The 17,897-nt window shown below is 41.3% G+C and overlaps 1 protein-coding gene across 3 annotated transcripts in view; it reads right to left on the bottom strand.

Moving 5' to 3' along the window:
- The window catches only part of ankrd28b (ankyrin repeat domain 28b), a 215,379-nt gene that overhangs the window by 103,598 nt on the left and 93,884 nt on the right, over positions 1-17,897 (bottom strand). For all 3 annotated transcript variants that reach the window (XM_059972360.1, XM_059972358.1, XM_059972359.1), the window contains 2 exons: positions 9,418-9,496; positions 345-415 (listed from right to left, as the gene is read on the bottom strand). In XM_059972360.1, coding sequence (XP_059828343.1) covers positions 345-415; positions 9,418-9,496 — 150 coding nt within the window. The remainder of the gene's footprint in view (positions 1-344; positions 416-9,417; positions 9,497-17,897) is intronic.

Raw genomic sequence — 17,897 nt, 5'->3', positions numbered from 1 at the left:
AGATTCTCTCAGATGGGACTGAATCTCTGGAATTCTCCACCCAAGCATGGAGATAAATAAATATTTAAAAGATTGAAGAATTAAAGGTTATAGGGAACTGGCACAGAAAAGGACAAAGGCCAGTATAGATCAGCCACAATCCTCCTGAATGGTGGGGCAGTAGTGAGGGGGGCAAGTGGCCTATTCGTGCTCCTATTTTCTTGTGCTCTTACAACTTACAACTTAAGTATATTTATACTGAGTAAATTTGGGTTGCTATATGCTAGTATCAATTGTTCCAAAAGTACATATGCTTCAAGACTATCTTTAATTGTCACAAGACACATCATGCCATGTGCACTTACCTCACTGCACGAGGCAACAGCACGATGTAAGGGAGTCAACCACTTGTTGTCTTTGGCATTCACTCTAGCTCCTAAAACACAAAAGTATGCAAGTAATAACTAACAATGGCCTGCACAGAACTTCCCAGCAATTCCAAATAACTGCAAGGCTTGTTATATTTGAGGCATGTCATTGATCCATGATGAAGTTACAACAATGCAGTAAATGGAATAAGAATAATAATCTAGGGATTGTGTTCAAATCCCACAATGCCACCCAGGAATTTAAAAATTATTACTATCATCTGAAATTTAAAAGAAAACAAGTTTTTGAAAGTACCAGATTCTGTGGGTTACTACTGCCTTTCAGAGAAGGAAAGCTATCACTAGATTTCAGCACATCAAAAGCACATCACATGCTAGAAAATATTGCTTTTCCTCAATAACTTCTGGAAGTTAGGTTTAAACTGGGAGACACACAAAAGATCAACCTGAAGGGGATAGACTCTGAGTCTATGGTAGATGGTAAGTGAACCAACCACTACCAATCTACACTCAGCATTTGTATCTATTTGTATCTACAGGTAGAAGTGACAACGATTGCGTGGTCTCTGTAAAGTCAAAACCCATCCTCACAGGGACACCAAAAGAGATCCTGAACAGGCCTGGTAATTCAAATCCATGATGTGGAAAAGGCTAATACAGCAGAAATGTATTCCATCAAAATCTGTAATCTAGAGGCCAAACAAAATTCTCACCTTACCAGTAATACCAAGCCAACATTGAGTCAAAAAAGTGCATGATGGGAGGAGTGCCCAGAATACCAAAAATGTGTCAAACTGGCAAATTCATAACATGGAAGTACATGCATGCTAAATACCAAAATTATCATGCAAAAATTAAGAGATGAAAAATTCCACAGAAAATGATTAAATTAAAATCAGACAGTCCTGCCACATACATACATTTGTGAAAATCAGTGAGCAACTACACAGCTAATAGGAAAAGAGGATGAGGCTACAAGTACTGAGGATGTATCCTTGAGTACTAAAGTACTCACTGAATCAGCTCTGAAAGCACCATGATCTACTTGGCTAAGCACCAATAGCAAAATGTACTCTTTGGCTAAAGAAAAGCGAACAATGTGGCAGCATTTTACAAACTACCTGGATGCATTTTGCTTGCTGGCAGCCTGAAATACAAGATGATTTTTTTTGTTCACTACTCCTTAAAAAAAATACATATGGCTCATGATTCAGGGCTGAGCAGGGTACCAGAGCAGTTGCTGCTTGTGTTATCCAAAGTTACAAAACTCATCCCCTTTTTAAACAGACAGCTAGATTAAAAAGAATACAATAAAGAGTACACCATCATAGAACCATAAGCAGAGTAACAGGCCGAGCTCACCAATGTGACCCAACAGCCTGCCTGAGTCAGTCCACTGGCTTGCATTTGGTCTATATCCTTCCAAACATTTCCCATCCATGTGTACTTGCCCAGTGTAAATTGTACCCATCTCTACCACTTCTTCTGGCAGCGCATTCCACATACCTACCACTCTGAATGTGAAGAAATTGCCACTAGTCATCTTTAAATCTTTCCTTCTCACCTCAAGTTTTAGACTTTACTACTCATGGAAAAAGACTGTCATCATTAAACTTATCTATGCCCATCATGATTTTATATACCGCTACAAAATTGCCTCTCAGCGTCCAACACTCTAAGGAAGAAAGCCAAAGCCTATCCAATTTCCCCTTATAACTCAAATCCTCACATACTTGAAAACAGTTTCTGCATCCTTCTCAGCTAAAGACATCCTTCATGTAAAGCAACACACACAAAATGCTGGAGGGATTTAGCAGGTCATGCAGCAGCCATTGAAAAAAAGACAGTTGATGTTTCGTGCCAAGACCTTTCTTCAGGACCAAAAAAGGGGGAAGGCCAAGTCAAGTCAAGTCACTTTTTATTGTCACTTCAACCATAACTGCTGGTACAGTACACAGTAAAAACGAGATCTTTTTCAGGACCATGGTACCAGAATAAAAAGGTGGGAGCAGGGAAGGAGGGTAGCTGGAAGGTGATAGTTGAAGCCAGGTGGTTAGGAAAGGTAAAGGGCTGAAGAGAAAGGAATCTGAAAGGAAAGGGGAGTGGGCTATAGGAGAAAGGAAAGGAGAAAAGGACCCTGCGGGAATTGATATACAGATGAGAAGAGGTAAGCAACCAGAAAGGGGAATAGAAGAGGGGAGGGGGAGGGATTTTTTTTACTAGAAGAAGAAACAGATATTTATGCTATCAGGTTGGAGACTACCCAGATGGAATGTAAGATGTCGCTCCTCCACTCTGAGTGGCACAAGAGGAGGCCATGGACCGACATGTCACAACAGGAATGGGAATTTGAATTAAAATGTTTGGCCATTAGGAAGTCCCACTTTTAGCGGATGGAGCAGAGGTGCTTGAAGAAGTGGACTTCAATTTACAATGGGGATCACCAATGTAGAGGAGGCTGCATTGGGAGCAGTGGACACAATAGATCAACATAGCAGATTCGCAGGGCAATTGTTTAGGGCCCTGAATGGAGGTAAGGGAGTAGTCAATGGACAGGTGTAGCACTTTGGCCGCTTGCAGGGATAAGTGTCGTGAGGAAGATTAGTGAGGATGGACAAATGAACAAGGGAATCATGGAGGGAGCTATCCCTACAGGAAGCCTAGAGGGCAAGGGGATGGTAAAGATATGTTTGGTGGTAGGATCCCTTCGAAGATGGTGGAAGTTGTGGAGGATAATGTGTTGGATGCTGAAGCTCATGGGATGCAGGAAAGGACAAGAGGAACTCTATCACTGTTTAAGGCGCAGGAAGATGGGGTGACCATGGATATTTCTGAAATGGAGGAGATGCAACACCAATGGTGAAGAAAAGGAAATCCCATTCTTTGAAGAAGGACATCTCTGATGTCCTGGAAAGGAACGCCACATCCTGCACAGGTACAGCAAAGATGAAGGAACTGAGAAAAGGGAGTAGCATTTTTACAGGAGACAAGGTTGGAAAATGTATAATTCTAACAGAATTACCCACAGTACTCCAAGTGTGGACTCACCAACATCTTGTACAGTTACAACATGATGTGCCAACTCCTGTACTCAATGCCCTGATGAATGACAGCAGGCATGCCAAGCACCTCTTTGCACTATCTACCTGTGAAGCCACTTTCAAAGTTTGCCTAAAATTCTCTGTTCCATGGGGACTTGGGGTACTAATGCTTTTCTGTTATTCATTCTTTGGCTTTTCCTTTTGTGTCATGGATGTCTGTGAAGAGTAAGAATTTCAGGTTGTATACTGTATACATTCTCTGATATTAAATGGAACTATTGAGCCATTGAAAAGCAAGTCCAGCACAGATTCTGCGGCACACTGTTGGTCACAGGACTCTGATATGGAAAGCATTCCTCACTATCACTGATTCTGACCATGAAGTCATTTTTGTATCTAATTTGCTAGTTCATCCTGGATCCCATCAGATCTATCCTTCTGGATCAGCCTACCATGAAAAATCTTACCAAAAGGCATAGAAGTAGACAACATCTACCACTCCACCCATGTCGATTTTCTAAGTCGTCTCTTAAAAAAAAAGTGCTCAAATATGTTAGACATAATTTCTCATGCACAAAGTCATTTTTACTACTCATAATCTTTGTCTTTCACCACTAATGTTAGGCTTACTGACCTGTAATTTGCTGGGATGCCCTTACAGCCCTTTGAATAAAGGCATTAACCACCCTCTGATTTGCTGGGACCTTAGTCATGCCTAACAATGATATAAATATCACTGTCAAGGCCCCACAACGTCTTGAATACATATGATCAGACCCTGGGGATTTATCACCTTTAAGTACTTTAAGAGCTCCAGCACCTCCTCTCTTGTAATGTCCATATGCTTCATGACATCACTATTTTCCCTCCTCAATTTCCTAGCTTCCAAGGGTAATCAACCAAAGGTCCCTATTCCTGTCAACTTGACCCTTTACTCTAAATGGAACATGCTAGCCCTGAATACTCATGGACTTTACAAGCCTCCTGCTTGCCAGATATCCCTTTATGCTAAAAAGCCTTTCACAATCAATATTTGCAAGCTCCTGTCTAATGCCACTGAAATTAGCCTTGAGCCAATTTACAATTTTAACTTTACAATCCTATCTTTTTTCCCAAATAACTTTTTAAAACTATTAGAATTATAGTGCAAAGTGCTCCACCAAAAGGAGGTTGAATGTTGCACCCCCCCACCCTTTCTAGTACAACAATTACATGCTTCTTGAATAATCTTTCCCAGACTTCCTTAAAATATTCTGCCCTGGTCAATCCATTAACACTATGTTTGTCCCAGTTAATACCGGGCAAGTTCAAATGACCAACTACAGCCCTATTGCTCCAATAACTATTTGCAATCTCTTTTCATATTTGCTCCTCTAATTCCTGCTGACATGGACTTACTTTGGAGTTGGTCACACCGCAGTTACAGGATCGAAGGAAAGATAGGGAATGGGTGACCAACAAGAAGAGTAGTAGCAGGAACATAGTACAGGAGTCTTCTGTGGTCATCTCCTTCCAAAACAGATATACAGCTTTGGAGTCTGTTGGGGGAGATGGCTCATCAGGTGAAGGCAGCAGTAGCCAGGATCATGTAACCGTGAGTGGCTCTGCTAAATTTGAGGGCAAGAAAAGGAGTGGCAGAGCTTTTGTGGTAGGGGATTCCATGGTAAGGGGAATAGAAAGGAGCTACTGTGGCCACAAACGGGACTCCCGTATGGTGTGTTGCCTCCTGGGTGCAAGGGTCAGAGATGTCTCAGAGAGGTTGCACGGCATTCTGAAAGGGGAGGGTGAGTAGCCAGCCACCGTGGTGCGTGCAGGTACTAACGATAGAGGAGGAAAGCTGGATGAGGTCCTACAAGATGAATTTAGGGAGCTAGGAGATAAATTATAGAGTAGGACCTCAAAGGTAATAATCTCAGGATTATTACCAGTGCCACATGCCAGCCGGAGCTGGAATAGCAGGATAGCTAGAACAAATATGTGGCTTGAGCGGTGGTGCAGGAGGATTTCAGTTTCTTGGGGCATTGGAACTGCCTCTGGGGGAGGTGGGACCAGTACCATCTGGACGGTCTACATCTGGGCAGGGCCGGGATCAATATCCTAGGGAGATTGTTTGCTAGTGCTGTTGGGGAGGCTTTAAACTAATATGGCAGGGGGATTGGAACCCACACAGAAAAGAGGGAAGTGATGCAGAGACCAAAGCTAGAGTTAGTGAAGAAAAGAGTAAGAGTAGAGTGCATAAAAGTAAAAAGCAAAAATTGCATAGGTCACTAGATTCTAAAAGGACAATGAGCATAACGACACTACATCAAAATGCCCATAGTGTTAGAAACAAGGTTAGTGAACTTGTGGCAGATGGTCAGTACCAAGGCATATGATTTAGTGCCCATTACAGAAACCTTGTTGCAAGTTGAAGATAACTGGGAATTAAATATCCAAGGGTATCAGGTAATATCAGGAAAGATAGACAGGAAGGCAATAGAGGTGGGGTGGCACTCTTGATTAGAGATAAGATCACAGTGATTGTGAGAGATTATATAAGATCTACAGAGCACAATGTTGCGTCCATCTGGGTAGAGACTGAGAATAGTAATGAAAAAAATCACTGGTGGGAGTTGTCTATAGGTCACCTAATAAAAATATTGCAGTGGCAGAGGCGATTAACCAAGAAATTACTGAGACTTGTAAGAGCAGAAAGGCAGTTGTCATGGGGGATTTAACTTCCACATAGATTGGGTGAATCAGGTTGGTCAAGGAAGTCTTGAGGAGGACATCATAAAATGCATCCGTGGTGACTTTCTTGAGCAGCATGTTCGTGAACCTACAAGGGAAAATGCTACCTTAGATCTAGTCCTGTGTGATGAGACAGGTATGATTAACAATCTTGTAGTCAGTGATTGAATTTTGCATTCAGATGCAGGATGAAATAGTTAGATCTAAAACTAGTGAATTATGTTTGAACAAGGGAGACTACAACAGGATGAGGGAGGAGTTGGCTAATGTGGATTGGGATCACAGGCTATTTGGTAGGACAGTTGAGGAACAGTGGAATACTTTCAAAAAGATTTTTCCACAGTGCTCACAAAAGTAAGGACAGTAAGTGAGGGGAGAGCCAGCCTTGGATAACTAAGGAAATAAAAAATAGCATCAAATTAAAAGCTCCTGTGTACAAAGTCACAAAGAGTAGTGGGAGACTGGAGGATTGGGAAAACTTTAAAAAGCAACAGAGAACAACTAAACAAGAAATAAGGAAAGAGGAGATAGAGTACAAAAGTAAATTAGCACAAAATATAAAAACAGATAGCAAAAGTTTTATAAATATATAAAGCGGAAGAGGGTGGCTAAGGTCAACGTAGGTCCCTTGGAAGACGAGAAGGGGAAATTGATATTGAGTGATAAGGAAATGGCTGAGGCATTGAACGACTACTTTGTGTCGGTCTTCACGTTGGAAGACACGTCTAATATGCCAAAGCAGGATGTTATGAATGAAATGGGAGGTGAGGACCTTGATAAAATCACTGTCACTAAAGAAATAGTAATGAGCAAACTAGAGGACCTGAAGGTAGATAAGTCCCCTGGTCCTGATGGAACCCATTGCAGGGTGCTGAAGGAATTGACAGAGGTTATAGTAGACACATTGGTAATCATTTATTAAAACTCTCTAGACTCTGGGCAGGTTGCAGCGGATTGGAAGACAGCAAATGTCACGCCACTTTTCTAAAAAGGATGTAGGCAAAAGATGGGTAATTCTAGGCCAGTTAGCTTGTAGTCGGGAAAATGCCTGAAGCTGTCACGAAGGATGAAATATCGAAACATTTAGAAAGGAGTGGTTCCATTAGACAGACGCAGCATGGATTCAGAAAGGGCAGGTCCTGTTTGACAAACTTACCGGAGTTCTTTGAGGACATAATGTGTACAGTGGATAGAGGTGGGTGGATAGAGGTGGGTGTCATATACTTGGATTTCCAGAAAGTGTTCGATAAAGTGCCACACAAGACACTTATAAATAAGATATGGATGCATGGAGTCAGAGGAAGTGTACCGGCATGGATAGTGGATTAGTTAACCGATAGAAGGCAGTGAGTTGGTATAAATGGGTGTTTCTCTGGTTGGCAGTCAGTGGTGAGTGGGGTGCCACAGGGGTCGGTGTTGGGCCCGCCCGCAGCTGCTTACCATTTGCATTGATGATTTGGCAGAGGGGACTGAGTGTAGCATAGCAAAATTTGCGGATGACACTAAACTGAGTGGAAAAGCAAATTGTACAAAGGATGTGGAGAGTCTGTAGAGAGATATAGATAGGTTAAGAGAATGGGCCAACGGCGGGCAGATGGAATACAATGTTGGTAAATGCGAGATCATCCACTTTGGAAGGAATAATAGAAGAGCAGATTATTATTTAAATGGTGAAAGATTGCAACATGCTGTTCTGCAAGAGGGACTTGGGAGTCTTGCTCATGAATTGCAAAAAGTTGGCTTGCAGGTACAACAGGTTATTAAGAAGGCAAACAGAATGTTGGCCTTAATTTCCAGAGTGTTTGAATTCAAGAGCAGGGAGGTCATGCTGCAACTACACAGAGTACTGGTGAGGCCGCGCCTGGAGTACTGTGTGCAGTTCTGGTCTCCATTCTTGAGGAAGGATATACTGGCTTTGGAGGCAGTGCAGAGGAGGTTGGGTCCAGGGATGAAGGGGTTAACCTACGAGGAGAGATTGAGTCACCTGGGACTATACTCTCTAGAGTTCAGAAGAATGAGAGGGGATCTTATAGAAACACACAAAATTTTGAAAGGGATAGATAAGATAGTAGGAAAGTTGTTTCCATTGGTAGGTGAGACTAGAACTAGGGGACATTGCCTCAAGATTCAGGGGAGATTTAGGATGGAGATGAGGAGAAACTGTTTTTCCCAGAGAGTGGTGAATCTGTGGAATTCTCTGCCCAGGGAAGCAATTGAGGCTTCCTCACTAAATATATTTCAGAAACAGTTAGATAGGTTTTTACATAGTAAAGGAATTAAGGGTTATGGGGAAATGGCAGGCAGGCTAGATGGGCTGGATGGCCTACTCCTCCTCCTATTTCTTATGTTCTTATGACTGTTGGGGTTGGAACAATTCAACCTTAGTGGATGATCCTTCTAGATTTCACTCTCAGTAACTACCATGATGTTCTCCCTAATCAAACAAGCAAAAAGAGGTGCCTTCCTAATATCCCAGTCCCACATGCCTAACAATATTGAGTTCATTTGTTTTACCTATCAGGCCTGTAGCATTCCTTGCTCTCTATACAGCTGAATAGATTTGCTTGCTCTAACTTCTTACTGTTTACCCAAGTACTTACTGCTTGCATTTTAAGGTTGAGTTTGACGTGAACAGACAGGGGCTGCAGCAGGTCACACTATCCACATATCTTGTCACCTTAGTAATCTTGGCAGAAACTTGTTGAACAAGGATTCCATTCGAGTATTCTGAGAACTATTTTTCATCCTCGAAAGAACTTGAGAACCATGCCACATACTCATCTTCAGCCTCAACTAACACCTTCCCTCACAAAATGCTGGAGGAATTCAGCAGGCCAGGCAGCATCTATGGAAAAAAAGTACAGTCGACGTTTTGAGCCTGAAATGTCAACTGTACTTTCTTCCATAGACGCTGCCTGTCTTGCTGAGATCCTCCAGCATTCTGTGTGCGTTGCTCGGATTTTCAGCATCTGCAGATTTTCTCTTGTTTTTAACATCTTCCATCAGTAATTTTCAAAGAAAGTTTCTCAGCCTACTTGAGAATTTTGGAAAGATGTGCTAAATTGGCATGAAATACACAAATTACTTCTTAGATGTTGAGCTCTAAAGATGAAGGTAAGTAAAATCAGCGGGCTACCTTTCTTAACAAGTGAAATTATTCCTTAGAGCTGAAGCCTTTCAAAGTTTAAATCCTAAACATTGTTTCTTCATGCTCCTGCAGTAACATCTGTAAAATATCTTAACAAAACAATGGAATAAGTGGAAAAATACAAAAGTACCTGATAAAATAAGTAGTTCAACAATTTCAGCATCTCCTAGATAAGCAGCAGCATGCAAAGGAGTTCGCTTCTCTGCATCCTAAAACAAGAGGAAAAATTATATTAAAAATAGCATTTGTATCTCAGAGACATTACTAAAGAATTTTGCTATACACTTATCATTTAAGACACACCCTCCAAGGTTGCAGCTAAAAAGTATTCCATTCCAAAGTCTAAAGCACAATTTCACAGACTCTTACAGTGCTAAAGCCCATTACATCCACCAGTAACTCAAAGAAAACAATACAGTAATTTTCTATTCCTTGCCCTTTTCTCCCAACACTGGCAAATGATAATGTCCGGTGAAATCATCGGACAAAGTCAGCATGGATTTGTGAAAGGAAAATCATGTCTGACGAATCTTATAGAATTCCTTGAGGATGTAACTAGTAGAGTGGATAGGGAAGAACCAGTGAATGTGATATATTTGGATTTTCAAAAGGCTTTTGACAAGGTCCCACACAGGAGATTAGTGTGCAAACTTAAAGCACACGGTATTGGGGATATGGTATTGATGTGGATAGAGAATTGGTTAGCAGACAGGAAGTAAAGAGTGGGAATAAATGGGACCTTTTCAGAATGAAAGGCAGTGACTAGTGGGGTACCACAAGGCTCAGTGCTGGGATCCCAGTTGTTTACAATATATATTAATGATTTAGATGAGGGAATTAAATGCAGCAACTCCAAGTTTGCAGATGACAGGAAGCTGGACGGCAGTGTTAGCTGTGAGGAGGATGCTAAGAGGATGCAGGGTGACTTGGATAGGTTAGGTGAGTGGGCAAATTCATGGCAGATGCAATTTAATGTGGATAAATGTGAGGTTATCCACTTTGGTGGCAAGAACAGGAAAACAGATTATTATCTGAATGGTGGCCGATTAGGAAAAGGGGAGGTGCAATGAGACCTGGGTGTCATTGTACACCAGTCATTGAAAGTGGGCATGCAGGTACAGCAGGCGGTGAAAAAGGCAAATGGTATGTTGGCATTCATAGCAAGAGGATTTGAATACAGGAGCAGGGAGGTTCTACTGCAGTTGTACAAGGCCTTGGTGAGACCACACCTGGAGTTTTGTGTGCAGTTTTGGTCCCCTAATCTGAGGAAAGACATTCTTGCCATAGAGGGAGTACAGAGAAGGTTCACCAGATTGATTCCTGGGATGGCAGGACTTTCATATGAAGAAAGACTGGATTGACTAGGCTTATACTCGCTGGAATTTAGAAGATTGAGGGGGGATCTTATTGAAACATATAAAATTCTAAAGGGATTGGACAGGCTAGATGCAAGAAGATTATTCCCGATGTTGGGGAAGTCCAGGACAAGGGTTCACAGTTTAAGGATGACGGGGAAGCCTTTTAGGACCGAGATGAGGAAAAACTTCTTCACACAGAGAGTGGTGAATCTGTGGAATTCTCTGCCACAAGAAACAGTTGAGGCCAGTTCATTAAGAGGGAGTTAGATATGGCCCTTGGGGTAAAAGGGATTGGGGGTATGGAGAGAAAGCAGGTACAGGGTTCTGAGTTCGATGATCAGCCATGATCATACTGAATGGCGCTGCAGGCTCGAAAGGCCAAATGGCCTATTCCTGCACCTATTTTCTAAGTTTCTATGTTTCTGTAACATTTAAAGCATATATCCAATCTGAATAAGCACCTATGGCTTTAAAGGAAGTGCATTCCAAATCAGTACTTCCTGCTTATAGAAATATCCAATCTTTCCCTGATGTTTCTGCCAAATGCCTTAAAATCTTTCTCCTGTGGTTACTGTCCCTCCTGCCAGTGGAAACTGTTCTCTTTTCCTTATTCTATTGAAACACTTATTCTTAGCTGGTTCTGTTAGAAATTTTCCATTGGCACTCACCCACCAACCACAGTTCACAGCAATCAGTTAACGTTAGGCACTTTGCTAAAGCACATGGGGGTGCGGGGAGAGGGAGAATAAAAAGATTCCCTTGTAACTCTGAGTTTTCAAATAAGGACTCAGCACAAGTACAGTTGCAAGAAAATGTTTGTGAACCTTTTGTAATTACCTGATTTTCTGCATTAATTAGTCATAAAATGTGGTCTGATCTTCATCTAAGTCACAAACACATTCTGCCTAAAGGAATAACACACAAACAATTGTACTTTTCATGTCCTTATTGAACACATTGTTCAATCATTCACAGTCCAGACTGGAAAAAGTATGTGAACCCTTGTAGAACCTCCTTCAGCAGCAATAACCTCCACCAAACATCTCCTGTAGCTGCTGATTAGACTTGCACAAAGGAAAAGAGGAACTTTAGATCATTCCTCCAAACAAAATTGTTTCAATTTTGTTTGAACAACCTTCTTCAGCCCACGATACAGCATCACAATTGGGGTAAAGTCTGGACTCTAACTTGGCCATTCAAAAACACGTACTTTCTTCTTTTTTAACCATTCTGTTGTTGACTTGATTGTGCCTAGGATCATTGTCTTGTTGCAGCATCCAACTTCTATTAAGCTTCGAGTGATGGACTGCCATCCTAACATTCTCCTGTAAAATGTCTTGAAATAATTTAAAACACATTGTTCCATCAATGATTACAAGTTATCCAAACCCTGCGGCAGCAAAGCAGCCCCAAACCATGATGCTCCATCCACCATGCTTCACAGTTGGGTGAGGTTTTGGTGTTGGTATGTAGTACCCTTTTCTCTCCAAACATAGCAGTGTGCATTTATGCTAAAAAGTCCAACATTTATCTCACTTGTCCATAGAACATTGTCCCAGAAGCATTGTGGAACATCCAGTGGTCTTTTGCAAACTTTAGATGTGCAGCAATTTTTTTTGGAGAGCAGTGGTGTCCTTCCATTAACACCATTCTTGTTCAGTGTTTTTCTTATAGTGAACACATAAACAGAGACATTTGCAGGCTCTTGAGATTTCTGCAGATCTTTTGGTGTTACCCAAATTCTTTCTCATCTCCTTCAGCATTGCACGTTGTGCTCTTAGTGTGATCTTTGCAGGAACAATCAATCCTCTGGAAAGTAGCAACATTACTGAATTTCCTCCATTTGTAGGCAATTTCTCTTTGTAGACTGATGAACACTTAGGTCTTTAGAAATGCTTTCATAGTCTTTTCCAGCTTCATGCATTTCTACAATTCTTCTTCTTCTAAGATCCTTTGAAAGTTGTTTGATCAAAGCATGAAGTACATAAGCAGATCTTTCTTGAGAAGAGTATGCTCTGTCAATAACCTGACATTGTGTGTCTTTTTTTTATAGGGCAGGGCACCTCTACCACCCACACTTCCAATCTCACCTAATTGATTTGAACACCTGATACTAAATAACTTTTGTAGAAGGCATTTACCCCAGAGGTTGGCATACTTTTTTGAACCTAGGCTGTGATTGTTTAAATGGTGCACTCTGTATTGGCAAGAAGTAGTGTAATTGTTTATTCGTTATTAGTTGAGACAATTTGTGTTTGTCTATCATTCTGACAGATGAAGATCAAACCACATTTTATGAGTAACTGAAGCAGAAAAACAGATAATTGCAAAGGGTTCACAATTTTTTTCTGGCAAACACGAGGAAATCTGCAGATGCTGGAAATTCAAGCAACACACACAAAATGCTGGTGGAACGCAGCAACCCAGGCAACATCTAAAGGGAGAAGCGCTGTCGACGTTTCGGGCCGAGACCCTTCGTCAGGACAATTTTTTTATTGCAACTAAACAAGCGCACAAATTATATAAATATATAAATGAGAATTACAGCTGGGGATTTTGACCAATTTAACTGAGAATTATTTATGAATCACATGCCTCTTTTTCACAGTAGAGCCCCCAAAAAGAGAAAAGTGTAAAGTATGAAATACTAAAAAATTTGAATAAGATAGGACTTGATTAAAACATACAAGACCTCAAAGGATCTTCATTAGGTGGACATGGAGGGGATGTTTCTTTCCTCATGGGAGAATCTAGACTTAGGACTGCTTTTTAAAAATAGAACAACCTACTTAGGCAAAGATTTGATTAAATATTTTATCTCAGATGGTTGAGTGCTATCCTTAAAATGGAAGTAGTCTTTAAGGAGGATGTAAATTCCTGATTATCAAAGGATAACAGGAACATGGGGATGAGTGCAGGCTGAAAGGGCCAAATGGTTTATACTTGCCTTTAATGCATTCACTGGCTTATAGTTTTTTTTGTGTGCTACAGCAAGCTGGCAAATCATGTAAACTGAAAATTCCAATCAGTAGCAGAAACATGAATGGTCAGTATATCAGCAGATCACAAGGAAACACTGCAATAGAGTTTATATGACAGCATGAGTGCAACTGCAATCGTAACCTGCCCATCTACTTTTTTTTAAACAGTATTCACATATATTTAAAATCAAAATCCAATGCAGGAGGAGGGGGAAAGCTTTTCTCATTTCTATTCATGCTTCATGTCCTGCTATTCAGTAACCCATAATGGACAAACATAAAACATGTGGCCACTGGGAGAACTTGCCTTCTCTTCTGGACAGAGCATAGGCTTTCAGCGAAACGGTCTCCCCAGTCTCTGGCGGGTCTCGCCAATTAATTCCACGCCCCATTCCCATTCTGATATGTCTATCCATGGCCTCCTCTACTGTCAAGACGAAGCCACACTCAGGTTGGAGAAACAACTGTTATGATCCCAGCCCCCTCCTTTGTGAGAATCGCAAGAGCACCCGTTGGGGGGGGGGGGGGGGGGGGGGGTCAGTAGACCCAGGAAGTGAGAGAGAGAGAAACGTGAAAAATTGCACGTCCCACCAGGGATACAGAATAAGATGCCAGCAACTATTGTCTCATGGAGACCACGTGAAAAGCCCTCGGGCAAGGTGGGCTGGTTGAGAGAGAGATTGCATCATCCCAACCTGATTAACACCTGCGACCCCGTGAGGAAGTATAAAGGAGAGTCTCAGGGGGACAGCCCCTCAGACGCACCCAGAAGACACGAGAGAGTGGTCCCGCAGCAGCGGGAAGCCATTCTGAAGGAAGCCACGTGCGTCAGATTCCGGGATTGGAATCTGTGGCTGGAATCACAAAAAACCGCTTTTTACTAACATCGGGGAGAAGAAACCAATGCTCCCCCGATTTCACGGAAGATTCATCGAGACTCGGCAAGTTTTTTCTCTTCTCCCCCAATCTCTCTCTCTCGGTCGCCCCACGCAACACCCAGCGATTTTCAAAGGTCTGAGGCCTGCAGACTTTCAGAGTGACTTTTATATTTCCAACGGACAATCTATTAACCCCGAGACACCAGCAGAGCTCACTTCTTAATGATGATTATTACTATACCCGCGCTTTAGATTGAATGTTGACGATGTGCACTATCTGAATGTATGTAGTAACCCTACTTTTGTGTCCCTTTATAAATAAAACCGTTTGAAAATAGTGACAACAGACTTCAACAGACCTCTCTATCTTTGCTGGTAAGTTATCCAGTTACGGGACACGTAACAATTTGGTTTCTCGTCCGGGATTTGACACCAAATTGGGAGGCCAGTGAATCGGGCTTGTAGTCCAAAACTTGAATCTGGTTACGCGGGTAGCCAGACAGGAAACCAGCAAAGGTGGACGTGGGGGAATTTATGGAAAACCCGATGGTGGGGGCACTAGAGGCAGCCACAAAATCAGACTTGTTAAATTTAGCGAAGGGGTTGAACCTCACAGAAGTGAGGTCGTCCATGAAAAAGCGGGAGGTACGAAGGGCCAGTACGAAGTTATCCAGTTACGGGATACATAACACAACAAACACCTTATATTCTGCCTGGGTAGCCTCCAACCTGATGGCATGAACATTGATTTCTCTAACTTCCATTAATGCCCCTCCTCCCCTTCTTACCCATCCCTGATTTATTTATTTCCCCCTCCTTTTTTTTTCTCTCTTTGCCAGTTCTGCATCTCCCTCTGGTGCTCCCCTCCCCTTTTCTTCCTCCCTAGGCCCCCCCATTCCATGATCCTTTCCCTTCTCCAGCTCTGTATCCCTTTTGCCAATCACCTTTCCAGCTCTTGGCTTCACCCCAACCTCTCCTATCTTCTCCTATCTTTTCGGATTTCCCCCTCCCCCTCCTACTTTCAAATCTCTTACTATCTTTCAGTTAGTCTTGACGAAGGGTCTCAGCCCGAAACATCGACAGTGCTTCTTCCTATAGATGCTGCCTGGCTTGCTGGGTTTCACCAGCATTTTATGTGTGTTGCTTGAATTTCCAGTGTCTGCAGATTTCCTCATGTACAGCATCTTTCTGCTATGTTAGCAATTGGTACACAGTAATGACAAATTGCTTGTGACTTTCTGATATAATTCCATATGAGATAGGGTGGGGAAGGGAAAAACGGCAGGCATAAGAAGTCCACACTCATCATGAACCAATATCTACAAAGATTTTTGTGGATTATGAACTGAGTCATGTCGTGACGTCAAAGACAAACAAAAGCAAACAGGAAAACCACAATGAATCACAGACAGAAAATAACTGAATATCCAAGAAAGATGATTCATAAACTCTGTGCAGAAGGACTTAAAAAATTAAGTAATTTCATATTGCACCTGCTTTAGTGTAGCATTTTCTCTCAGACATTCAAAAATGTGAGATAGAAAAATTTCAGAGCTGTATACTTTGATAATAAATGAACCTTTGAACACTATTACTTTCCATTTAAAGGACAAAATTCTCTTTCACAGAAACAGTCTTCAAACATCTGTCAGGATGTAATTTTCAATGATGGGGAAAATAATTTGAGGAAGCTTTTTGAAATGGTGGATTGGGTGATACAAGATCAGGTCCTGAATAATTTTGACAGAGCGTGGGTCATCTGCAACAAGCTGCCTTGGAGGTGTAGAGGCAGATACTATTATATTTAAAAGGCATTTGAACAGGAACTTAGGAAATACATAAGGATGTAGGCCTAATGCAGACAAATGAGACCAATGTAGATTGGATGAATAGTTTCTATGGTTGCGCTGGAGTGAAAGAACTTGTTTCTGTGCCATATGAGTCTATAACATCCTGGTATGGCTGAAACCTATGCCAGGGACTATGTTATGGGATTAGATTGTGAAAAACTAAAAGGATGTCTAAACATTTAACAGCCTATAAATAGGAAGGGTAGATTACACAAGTTGTGACAAAGACCGGGAGGATGAAGCGAAAATCAAAGTCAAGGAGATAACTCTTTATAAAACATCAACACGTTGGGATATGGAGAGACAAGGGATGCTGGAAAACAGGGAGCTTCTGGGCAAGAACGTGTTTGTAATGAAATGCTAAATTTTTTAATGGAGCTTAGAAGTCCAATAGAAATATTATTCGAGAAGTCAGGGATGAAGGAAATTAACTTATTGACGAAGACAATTTGATGATTGAAAGAACCAGAACAAAAAATAACCTCAATTTTATTTCACGGATAAGAACAGCCAATCTTAAGGCAAAATGTAGACCTTAAGAACTGATACCTTGCTTTGCATGAGCTAATGATGTATGTTACTTAATTCTGCAGAAAAGTGGATGAAACCCCGATAGACAACAGGTTTTTTTGGGTGACTTTTGAACACAGAGGCTTTTGTATTCTGATACAATGCTACGCAATGTGCAGCCATGCACCTCAATCGAATGAATAGCTTTTGCTGGCTGGTGGAAGGGACATACAACTTGAAAACTTGAGATGCATACTGAAGCCAAGCAGCATTACTTTTTACGGTTTTCTGTGCTAAATGGTCCCTAAACACATCTTGGGTGACCCAATATGATTAGCAATGTATATTGAAAACAATTTTTTTTTGGATTGAGAGGAAAAAGGGATCAGCCATGACAAAATGGTGCAGCAGAATTGATGGGCCAAATGGCCTAATTCTGCTCCTATATCTTATGGTCTTAAAAACATTTGAAAAAAAAAGTTACCAAATTTGCTACAATGTTCAATTTTTGTTTAATGTCCCTTTTACGGAATCATCTTGTTCATTGTTTCCTATTTTAATCATTCAGAGCAAGTCATATTGTTATACCTCATCATTTTCTAGTTTATTCATCCATTATATTCAATGAGCTGTTTACTAAGGTATGACTAATGCTCCATAAAAGAGTGCTCTGCACGTTTTATTCATTTAATGATTGTTTGCGAATTATAGGATTCCTATCCTATATTAATACAGTGGACTGCTATTAATTTAGTCATTGGTTAAAGAAAAAAAAATCATGAAAGTAGCCAGATTTCATGTTTATTTGGGACATGATGGCACTTAATTGGGACAGGAGACTATTGCCGAACATTCTAACAAGCATTAGTCATGTGCACTTGCACGACCATTAGGCACTACCATAAGATATAGCAGCACAATTAAGTCATTTTGCCCATCAAGTCTGCACCACATTTCATCATGTCTAATCCATTTCCCTCTCAGCCCCAATCTCCTGCCTTACCCCACATTCCTTCATGCCCTGACTATTCAA

The sequence above is a fragment of the Hypanus sabinus genome, chromosome 6 (assembly GCF_030144855.1).
Source record: "Hypanus sabinus isolate sHypSab1 chromosome 6, sHypSab1.hap1, whole genome shotgun sequence".
Classification (NCBI taxonomy): domain Eukaryota; kingdom Metazoa; phylum Chordata; class Chondrichthyes; order Myliobatiformes; family Dasyatidae; genus Hypanus; species Hypanus sabinus.
This window is presented reverse-complemented; position numbering and strand designations above follow the sequence as displayed.